This window comes from Peromyscus eremicus, chromosome 7, assembly GCF_949786415.1.
Source record: "Peromyscus eremicus chromosome 7, PerEre_H2_v1, whole genome shotgun sequence".
Taxonomy (NCBI): Eukaryota; Metazoa; Chordata; class Mammalia; order Rodentia; family Cricetidae; genus Peromyscus; species Peromyscus eremicus.
Window position 1 is genome coordinate 11,246,723 of NC_081422.1, and position 11,392 is coordinate 11,258,114.

The 11,392-nt window shown below is 42.8% G+C and overlaps 1 protein-coding gene across 2 annotated transcripts in view; it reads left to right on the forward strand.

The window, feature by feature from the left end:
- Mre11 (MRE11 homolog, double strand break repair nuclease) overlaps window positions 1-10,612 on the forward strand; it is a 55,036-nt gene extending 44,424 nt beyond the window's left edge. For both annotated transcript variants that reach the window (XM_059267339.1, XM_059267340.1), the window contains exons 17-20: window positions 114-172; window positions 1,415-1,479; window positions 5,927-6,002; window positions 9,544-10,612. In XM_059267339.1, the coding sequence (XP_059123322.1) occupies window positions 114-172; window positions 1,415-1,479; window positions 5,927-6,002; window positions 9,544-9,600 (257 nt within the window). In that variant the 3' untranslated portion in view covers window positions 9,601-10,612. The remainder of the gene's footprint in view (window positions 1-113; window positions 173-1,414; window positions 1,480-5,926; window positions 6,003-9,543) is intronic.
- Window positions 10,613-11,392: the final 780 nt, after the last annotated feature.

Genomic DNA, 11,392 nt, shown 5'->3' on the forward strand with positions numbered 1-11,392 from the left:
ATTCCAGGTTTTTGTAGGTAGGACTTTAAAATCCTTCAGCTGAGGAAGTGAGCAGATGTTTTTTGAGTTGTTTTGAGAACTGTGTAACAGGCATTTCATCTTTTCCATGATAGCTTTCAGATCTACTCGACAGCAGCCTTCCAGAAACATTGCCACGAAGAATTACTCAGAGGTAAGAAAACTGCTAGAGATTTGATTTTAATAATCTGTTTTCTGAGTTATGGACTTCCTAATGGGGACGAAGTGTGAACATCAACACTGGTGAGAACTTGATGATTGTTTAGGCTCTTTTAAAACCAACAGCAAAACCCAATGGTTCACATTATTAGAAATCCATTAGTTTTGTGTGTATGGTAGCATTTTAAAGGGCAACACTGCCGAACTAAAGGCCCTACCTTTACACCCTGACACAGGTGTGTTCCTCGAGTGGAGGTGTTCTTTTCATACTGGTGAGGACTAAAGACTGAGCAGAGAAAGTCTCGGGACCCTTGTGTCCCGTTACAGATTTAACATGGGCCTTGCTGCCCCTTGGGATTCTGAAAGAGAATTCAGGACAGGTCTGACCTGCTGTCTCACTGTCGGAATCCACGTATCTTAAGTCCTAACGCTTCTTCCTGTGCCAGGTAGTTCTGCTTGGGGAAGGCACATCCTGTGCCCTGCAGGTGTGTAGCAGAGCCCTTGACCTGCATGCTGCTCTTTAGAGTTTTGTCCTTGGCTCCTTCCTCATCTGCACTCTAGTTAGGTGAAAACACAGCACATACCTGTCACATATCAAGATAACACAAACCATAGAGCATGATAGAATTACGTATATCTTTGCTGGCTCCTAACACTTAATATCTACCTATCTGCTACTTCTTGACCTGATACCTTATTTAAAATTGGATCTGATAAGTGGGTTTGGTAGCACAAATCAATAATCTCGGCACTCAGTGGGCAGAAGCCAGGAGATTGCAAGTTTGAAACTAGCCTGGGCTACTTAAGAAAAGAAAATCTTGGAGCTGAAATACTGAAGGTCCATCACTTTGTCAGAACCTGGAAGAAAGCTGCAGGGCAGGGATGCATTAGCACTTGTGTAAGTCACTCGGCATTCTGTGTCCTTTAGGAGCCCTGGAGAGAAGTGGGCCTTGGAGCAGTGAATTACATTTATGAAGGAAGAGGGACTTTGATGGGTCTTTTTCTCCCTGATCTGGAGATCAGACCTCACTGCTAGACATTGTTCTATCACTGAGACACACACACACACACACACACACACACACACACACACACACACACACACGGCTGAGCTTTGTGCTGACTGCAAGCGTTTGTGTAGTTTGTCTGTACACGTATCTACATGTGCGTCTTGATATTTTATCATTGAATTCATATGTTGGGATGAACTCGTTGCTTTGTTTTCTCCCTTCTGTAGACTATTGAGGTGGATGAATCTGATGAAGATGACATTTTTCCTACCAGTTCCAAGGCTGATCAAAGGTAGGCCAGGGACCTCCTTCAAAAACAAAAGTATAATGATCCAGAATTCCGTGGCAATATACCTTTCTATGCTAGAGAGGATAAATAGAATTCTTTTCATCTGCATAATATTAGAAATGAAAAATAATAGTATGATTCAGCATTGCTGTGTGTATTCTTCTGAAAAATAGCCTGTGATTCATGTCTTCTTGTCTTTATTACCCAGCTCCCTTCTTCAGGAAAGATTGTCTTCTCAGTAATAGAGAATGCTTTTGTTAATTCTGGATTTCGGCTTTGTTTATTGCTATATAAATTTTTCTGTGCTTTATGTACATGGAGCTGTGTCAAACACATGAAAAGGCTGATAGGAACTTTGGAGTGCTTATATGTCTGACTGGACTTCCTCTAGAGTACTTATGTAGCTGACTGGACTTCCTCTAGAGTACTTATGTGACTGACTGGACTTTCTCTAGAGTACTTATGTGACTGACTGGACTTCCTCTAGAGTACTTATGTGGCTGACTGGACTTTCTCTAGAGTACTTATGTGGCTGACTGGACTTCCTCTAGAGTACTTATGTGGCTGACTGGACTTCCTCTGGAGTACTTATGTGACTGACTGGACTTCCTCTAGAGTACTTATGTGGCTGACTGGACTTCCTCTAGAGTACTTATGTGACTGACTGGACTTTCTCTAGAGTACTTATGTAGCTGACTGGACTTCCTCTAGAGTACTTATGTGACTGACTGGACTTTCTCTAGAGTACTTATGTGACTGACTGGACTTCCTCTAGAGTACTTATGTAGCTGACTGGACTTCCTCTGGAGTACTTATGTGGCTGACTGGACTTCCTCTGGAGTACTTATGTGACTGACTGGACTTCCTCTAGAGTAGTTTTGTGACTTACTAGACTTCCTCTGAAGTACTTTTGTGTCTGACTGGACTTCCTCTAGAGTACTTATGTGTCTGACTGGACTTCCTCTAGAGTAGTTTTGTGTCTGACTAGACTTCCTCTGGAGTACTTTTGTGTCTGACTGGACTTCCTCTGGGGTACTTATGTGTCTAGTTGGACTTCCTCTAGAGTACTTAATGTGACTGACTGGACTTCCTCTATAGTCCTTATGTATCTGACTAGACTTCTAGATTACTTAAGTGGCTGATGTTGACTTACTCTAGAGGACTTACATGTCTGATTGGACTTCCTCTGTAGTACTTACGTGGGTGGCTGGACCTCTTCTGAAGTACATATGTGCTGATGTGGACTTACTCTGGAGTACTTACCTGGCTGACATGGAGTTACTCTAGAGTACTTAAGAGGCTGATGTAGACTTACTCAGTTCTGGAATACTTAATTGACTCACTTTGGAATATTTAAAAATCACAATTTTATGTATTAACATTTTAGGCAAATACTGTTACTTAAAAATTAATAAAAATTTCTTGTAGCTAGAGTTTTCCTGCCTGGCCCACAGTCAGGACAAATCTCTATCACCTGCCAGTCCCACAGCCTCAGACCTGACCAAGTAAACACAGAGACTTATATTGGTTACAAACTGTATGGCCATGGCAGGCTTCTTGCTAACTGTTCTTACAGCTTAAATTAATCCATTTCCATTAATCTATACCTTGACAGATGGCTCGTGGCTTACCGGCATCTTCACATGCTGTTTCTCATCGTGGCAGCTGGCAGTGTCTCTCTGACTCAGCCTTCCACTTCCCAGCTTTATTCTTCTCCTTGTCCCGTGTACACTTCCTGCCTAGCCAATGGCCAATCAGTGTTTTATTTATTGACTAATTAGCAACACATTTGCCATACAGAACATCCCACAGCACTTCCCCCCCCTTTTTTTTTTTCAAAAAGGAAGGTTTTAACCTTAACAAAGTAAAATTACATATAATTTGGGAATTTGGGCGTAGCTTCTCTTACTACTTCCTGCTGGAGGGGGGCACTATATCTTATGGGGACACAAAGAAAATTTTAGGATTATGGAATAGTCCATGAGGCTGTATTGTCTGAGCCAGTTTCCTTCAAATTGTTCTGGATGTTGGATCATCTGGGCCATGGTGTCATCGGAGACCTTTCAGGGGGTCTTGGCTGGTCAAACCTGATGTATCTTAATCTGGAACAAATCCATAGCCTTTGGCTTTCTGTGGGAACAAAAGCAGAGTCTCCTTTCCAAAGCAACATATCCTTATATCCAAATTTTGAAGTCAAGGTACCTTTAAAATATACATTTTGGCATAACTCAACAGCTTTTACAATCAAATGTTTTTCTGCAGTTAAAAATCCCAAAGACAACACAATCCAGATTCTCGGTGTAATACTCATCTTTACGTGGCTTATTTTTTATATTAATTTTACTGTCTCTTTAAAGACTTTATTTTTTAAAACTATGTATTTGTTTATATAACTTTATATATCACCTTTTTTGTCTCTTTCAAGCCTACATATATTTTACACACATTGTAAACTATTACATCTGAATCTGTCTTATTGTGAATCTATTGCTTTAAACTGTAGCAGCTGTGGCTGCTGGCTCTGCCCACCTCAGCTTCCCAACATGGCCGTGGTACTTTACCACCGGCTCTGGGAGCTGTCGTGGGTCTATGCTTTTATCCAAGCAGTGTGTAGCCCAAAACCTCTTTTTTTGTTTTGTACTAGCAAAGGCTAAATCCACCATGCAGCTTAATGTGCCACTTGCAGAGGCCTCATTCCCGCCATACTGCCCATCCAGCATGCACGCTAGGAACCCACAAGTAGCTCAAACAAGCAGCTGCCGCTCATTTGAGAGAGACAATTAGGAAGCTGTTTTTAGCTCCGTTTTAGATTCTTTTTTTTTTTTTTTTTTTCAGTTTTTAGGTGGAAACTCTTGCCCCACATTGGGCGCCATTTGTAGCTAGAGTTTTTCTGCCTGGCCCACAGTCAGGACAAATCTCTATCAAGTAAACACCCGACCAAGTAAACACAGAGACTTATATTGGTTACAAACTGTATGGCCATGGCAGGCTTCTTGCTAACTGTTCTTACAGCTTAAATTAATCCATTTCCATTAATCTATACCTTGACACATGGCTCGTGGCTTACCGGCATCTTCACATGCTGTTTCTCATTGTGGCGGCTGGCAGTGTCTCTCTGACTCAGCCTTCCACTTCCCAGCTTTATTCTCCTCCTTGTCCCGTGTACACTTCCTGCCTAGCCAATGGCCAATCAGTGTTTTATTTATTGACTAATTAGCAACACATTTGCCATACAGAACATCCCACAGCAATTTCTACTTATGTAGAAAATGATCAAGGGGGCTGGAGAGATAGCTCGCTAGTTGAGTGTCCTTGGTGCTCTTGTGGACAACCCGGTTTGGTTCCTAGCATCCACATGTTAGCTCACAGCCATTTGTAACTTCAGTTCCAGGAGAATTCATCTGGCCTCTGGACACTGTATGTACCTGGTACATATATATCATGTATGTATTTTCCTTAAAAAGAAAATCATCTGTAGCCCTCTTTTCTTTTGTTTTTTTTTTTTTGTTTTTTTTTGTTTTTTTTTTTTTTGGTTTTTCGAGACAGGGTTTCTCTGTGTAGCTTTGCGCCTTTCCTGGGACTCACTTGGTAGCCCAGGCTGGCCTCGAACTCACAGAGATCCGCCTGGCTCTGCCTCCCGAGTGCTGGGATTAAAGGCGTGCGCCACCACCGCCCGGCATCCCTTTTCTTTTGTTAATACTTACTGTTTTCATGTTCTATTAGGTCTGATGGTACATAACAGATTTTGATAAGACTGCAGACTTAGGTGACTTAAATTGTCCTGAAAGGGGTTGAACACATACAACTGCATTAAGGATGATTGAATTAGTTCAAAATTTTGTGTGAAATGTTGTGATTCAGACCCTTGATTGTGAGTGCTTATGGAAGAGAACAAGTGTTGTGGGATGTGGCGGAGATGCTCTGGAGAGCAGTGAGCTTGTCCCAAGATTCTGTGCAGCTGTGAAGGGGACCTGGTCCCTACAGTAGTGATACAAGTCAGCACTTGGGTGGTGCTAACATGTCAGACCATGGCCTAGTGCTTAAGTGTAGTAGCACATAGCTCTTTAAAAAAACCAACATTTCCCCATTTGACAGATGAGGGAATTTAGGTGCAGAAGGGATAACATAGCTAGAAAATGGTTTTCTTACCATTAAGGTTTTTTTGTTTATTAGAAAATGTTTATGGTAAAACCACTCACTAATTGAGAAATAGGTAGTGCTGTTCTTAGGACTCCTCAGAGAAATAGAGCTTGTAGGATGCACATACACACACACTGTGTCTATGTAGTATATTATCTCTTAGTGCACATAGATACGTAAAATTATTGTATGTACTAAAGGGAACTGTGTGTTGTTTCTACTCAGTGGTTGCTATGGGATTAAACACGTATAACTAGTAGTGCATTTTTGCAGTGTTCTCATTCCCTCTTGGTTTTTCTCTCTTCCTCAGGTGGCCAGGCACAGCATCTAGCAAACGGATGTCCCAGAACCAGACAGCCAAGGGAGTTGACTTTGAGTCAGATGAGGTAATAGTCATGTCATTGGCTTTTTCTTACCTTAACTGTCTATGAAATGTAAGTGGAGACCACTGGCTAAGCACTGCAGCTTGTGTTTTTAGGCCCCCTGATAACCTTGCTGTGACTTGTAATGCTGAAAGTCAGTACGTGCCCATCAGTGTAATTACCCATAAAGGCCTGTGGGTTTTTAAAGCACAATCTTCACTCTGCTCTCATTTGTCCCATTAACGGATCAGAGCTGGGTTGGCTTTTTTCTTTTAGCTTCTGCTGTTCCTATTTGGACAGTGGGGTGAAGCTAGTGTAGGGCTTTTAAGGTTACCCAGTGAAATGCACTCCCCATGTTTCACACCCTGGACAGAATGCTTCCTCAGCACAGGTACACGGCAAGCACAGAGTGTGGTCTGCACCCAGCTCTCACGGGCTTTAACTCACGAGGAGTGGGAGGAAGTGCGCACACCTCCCCCGTGTTCATCTGTTGTTTAATGAAGAGGGCACAGCTGTGAGACACGGGACCCTGGCCTTTCCTGTTCCCATACGGCTGCCACTTGACCCTCTGCAAGCTTTGTAGAAGATGTTTTTTGTTGAGCCTGTCTTCCCTTTCATTTAGTTTTTATTTTTTTAAAAATTATGATTGTAGTGAGAACATATAACGGAAAATCACGTCTTAGCCATTTTAAATGTAGCTTGGTAGTATTAAACAGATGTGTGTTGTAAAACAGACCTTAAGAACTTTTGTCTTACAAAACCGTAAGTATGTCCTTTAAACACACTCTGTCTCTACCGCTGTCCCCGGCCCCTGGCACTCACCACTGTGCTCTCCCTTCTCTGACTTGGTCTGCTGTGCATCCTTGTGTCGTGGAATTTCCCAGTGATTTTGTGTGATTGGCTTATGCCACTTGCAGACCGCCCTTCCTTTTTGTCCACGGTGTGTGTCCCGACTGTTCAGAGCATCTGCTGTTGTGGTCCTGTTCCTTGAGTCTTAGCTGCGAGTTTGTCATGCATTGCCAGGCTTGCTGGCCTTGGGCTGTGAATTCAGGGTGCCTGTTGAGTGGTGACATGTTGCTGCCGCTAGGGACACATCTGATGTCCATGGAGGGTAGTTTAAAAAGAGTACACCAAGGGGTGAGGGATGATCTGATGGCTGTTGCACAAGCAGGAGGACCTGAGACCTCATGTGTGACACTCACACAGAAGCTGGGCATGGCCACACATCCCTGTCATCCAGTACTGGGATATGGGGATGCCTGGATCCCAGGGGCTTATGAGCAGATTCACTTGAGCACAAAAGTGCATACACACAGAAGAAAAGAAAATGTATATATACTGTTTGGCATTTACCTACAGAGAACTGAAGGCACATTACAGTTTTCCTTTGTGTCTTTGGCAAGGCCTGCCTTTCATAGTACAGAAAATGAATCAGCAACAGTTGAATTTGTGACCCTCAAGGCATCCATTTCTCACTAGAGAACTTCATAAAACATAGATTTGTTAATGTCATAAGTAAAGTCTAATACTAAATAGTCACTTGCTTTTACTAACATCTTAGTGGAAACAAATTTATAAACATTAATTTATCTTTCAAATATGTAGCTATAAAGTACAATTCATTTATTACTGTCTTTCATCAGATTATATAATTAGGCTTTATATAAGGCTTGCTAGTTGTTTTTTGCTTTATGACCTGGGTTTGAACCCTGGGCCTGGCATATGCTAGGCAAGCTCTCAACCACTGAGCTATAACGCCAGCCTTTTTTGTCTTTATATTGAGACAGGGCCTCACACAGCTACCAAGACTTTGAACTCGTTCTGTAGCCAAACAGGACTTGAACGTGTGATCCTCCCGCCTCATCCCAGCCTCCCTGGCAGCTGGGATGACACACCTGTGCCACAGATCTAGTTAGTTGTTTTCATTCTCATTAAATTCTTAATGGCTGATATTCATATTTATTCTTACCATGCTTGTAGCCTACATCCCATTACCTTGGGAACACCAGAAATAGACCATCTACTTTTTTCTGCAGTAGCTGAAAGACAGCTTTGCTCGGCTCTTTCCTCCACTGGGCTGAGAGCAATCTTCTCTGTCATGAAGTGGGTGACAGGAAACGAGAATCATGGTCCTTCAGACTTGGGGCTTTTCCCTGTGACTTTCAAGAAGGCAGACACAGTGATAAGTGGAATTGAGGCCAGCCATTCAGTGGGTGAAGCAGCTGCTGCACAAGCCAAGCCTGGCAGCCGAGTGTGAGCCCCGGAGCCCACAAAGGGTGGATGGAGAAATCCAGCTCCATGAAGTTGTCCTGACAGGGCGCACTACCATGCATGTGTGTGCGTGCACATACACATAATAGTAAAAAAAAAAAAAAAAAAAAAAAAAAAATTAATGTGAGTGTAGCTAGAGTTTTCCTGCCTGGCCCACGGTCAGGGCAAATCTCTCTCACCCACCAGTCCCACAGCCACTCAGACCCGACCAAGTAAACACAGAGACTGTATGGCCGTGGCAGGTTTCTTGTTAACTGTTCTTACAGCTTAAATTAATCCATTTCTATTAATCTATACCTTGCCACATGGCTCGTGGCTTACCGGCATCTTCACATGCGGCTTGTCATGGTGGCGGCTGGCAGTGTCTCCCCCACCCAGCTTCCTGTTCTCTAAATTCTCCTCTCTGTTAGTCCCGCCTATACTTCCTGCCTGGTCACTGGCCAATCAGTGATTTATTTATTGACCAATCAGCAACATATTTGACATACAGACCATCCCACAGCATGTGAGTGAGAAAACTTCACGAATGGAATAGAAATGTGCTGTGGGATGTTCTGTATGTCAAATATGTTGCTCTGATTGGTTAGTAAATAAAACACTGATTGGCCAGTAGCCAGGCAGGAAGGATAGGCGGGACAAGCAGAGAAGGGAATTCTGGGAAGTGGAAGGCTGAGTCAGAGAGACACTGCCAGCCGCCACGATGACAAACAGCATGTGAAGATGCCAGTAAGCCACGAGCCATGTGTCAAGGTATAGATTAATGGAAATGGATTAATTTAATCTGTAAGAACAGTTAGCAAGAAGCCTGTCACGGCCATACAGTTTGTAAGCAATATAAGTCTCTGTGTTTACTTGGGTCTGAGTGGCTGTGGGACTGGTGGGTGAGAGAGATTTGCCCTGACTGTGGGCAAGGCAGGAAAACTCTAGCTACAGAAATGACTTGAATATTTTCTGTCCTGGGTTTCTCAATAATGTGAATGAGAAAACTTCATAAATGGAATAGAAATGACTTGAATATTTTCTGTCCTGGAATTCCCACATCTTGTTTGCCTTTATTAAGGTTTGTGACTTGGAGAAATGTGTGCATTGTATTTTATAGATATATTCCGTCTCACACAGGACCTGGTAGATTTTTATTTTAATACACAAAGATTTGAGCATTTACATCTCACAGTATCAGAGGAGATAGGTGAAATAAATGTGATTTCCCTGATGCTATTTTGCATAAGAAGAATTTCTGTCTTGGCTCAGCAGAGGATGAGTGGTCGCTGACGTAATGTTTGTGTCATTTCAGGACGATGATGACGACCCTTTCATGAGCAATAGTTCTCTAAGAAGAAACCGAAGATAATGTTTTTAATGGAACATGATTTTTGTAATACAGCAGAAATCGAAGCACCGCATGCTGACTCTACAGCTGAAGATGTTTTAACTGTGCCGTTAGCTAAGGAGTCTGCAAGGTCTGCCGACGGGGTAGCTAGTGTATGGGCTGATACTTCGTTGTTTCCAAACGGGACTCCATTAAGCCATTTCCTAGTCCAATAGTAAGGAGATTGCTGCTTCTCCTTAGTCTTTAATCTGGTTGTTGGCACTCTCTGGGGATGCTCTGCCATATTGAGAATGTTAACTTCCTGAATAACTGTGTTTCCTGCTTGTCAGAGCTTTGCTAAAATGCCATTCTTGAGTGAGGATTAGAGAAAAACCTTCCATTCTTCATTTCTGCTTCATGATCAAAGACTGTCAACCTGTTGTGCCACAGCTAGCAGAGTTCACAGGAAAGCTCACAGACCTGGCCCCTTCGTGTTGTAATTATTTCCTAGATCTCCAAAAAGCCAGGCCCTTCTGTAGAGCGGCCTGAGCCCACGTTTGTCACCGTGTGTGGATTTCAGCACTAGAGGATCAGCACTGAGAATGGGGCCTAGAAGGGCCTTGTATTTCAGTAGTTAGTGTAAGGTTTTTGTTAAGTACATTTTTTCTGTTCACATTGTAGCAGAGATTCGGGTTATATTCCCATTGAATGGTAGTCATTTTCTTGATCTGTATCATTAATGACACACTTTCTCTTTCTCTCTCACATACCTGTCAGGTGGAAAAGGATTAGAGAATTTTTCTGTCTTAAAAATATTGAAAGGCTTAATTTAAGCAAAGCAGCCAGCTGACCTTTGTGATTGGGTCAGACTGACATAGTGAAGTACAACAACCTAGTATGAATGCCAAGCTTCCTCACCAGCAATACTTTATCATGGTGTTGGCTGTTACAAAACATCTGTGAAAAGATGATCTGAAAACTGACTGAAACAGCTTATATTAAGTTTATATTTTCATATTTGTTTTAGAAAGGAAATAAAAATGTTACCCCTTCAGAGTTGAGTTAAATAATCTCATTTATTCTTCCATACTCTAAAGACCTCTGCTGGTCCTTTTCGTTCTATGAGGCAAACATGTTCAACCACTCCTTGAGAAAATGTGGATCCTACTGACACAGCTGTGTGACGTTCTTCATAGACACTAGTGCCTGGGCTCAACAGTGTTCATGGCCATTGAGTTCATCCTGTCTGGAACTCACCGAGTACTGGAGCCCAGCACCTAACAGCAGTGCCCCTGTACCACAATGTCTTGGAAGTGGTCTAAGTCAGAACTAGAACCCAACACTAATGATCTGCTTAGAACATGCTCTGTAACTGATGTGAGCACAGGATTGTCAGCCAGGAGCATTGACAGCAGAAGGCCCTGTCCTGTGACATCCCTTCAGGCAGTTCTCCCACGTCTTTACCACTTTAAATACAAAGTATTCCCAGATTTGAATGGAATGAACCTGGAGTGTGGAGCTCTGGGGTGGAGGCTAGTGGAGAGCTGGGGGTGCTCTCTGACACTGAGTTGTGGGCAGCATCAGCTGGTGGCTTGTCTTGTGTGCCAGTGACATGTTCCCAGGTGAGTGACAGTGAGGACTTGGATTACTAAAATCACTGGCTGGCTCCTGGAAAGGTTATCGAGACTTTCCTTCTGTTAAAAACCATGGCTAGGGTATAGAATGATACTGATAGTGTTAGGGGAAGTGAGCCCTGGCAAGTGAGAGCATGGAAATCTTTAATGTAAGTAGCATGTATCACACCCTAGCAGTATGGTAAGTACAAAGGGGAGAC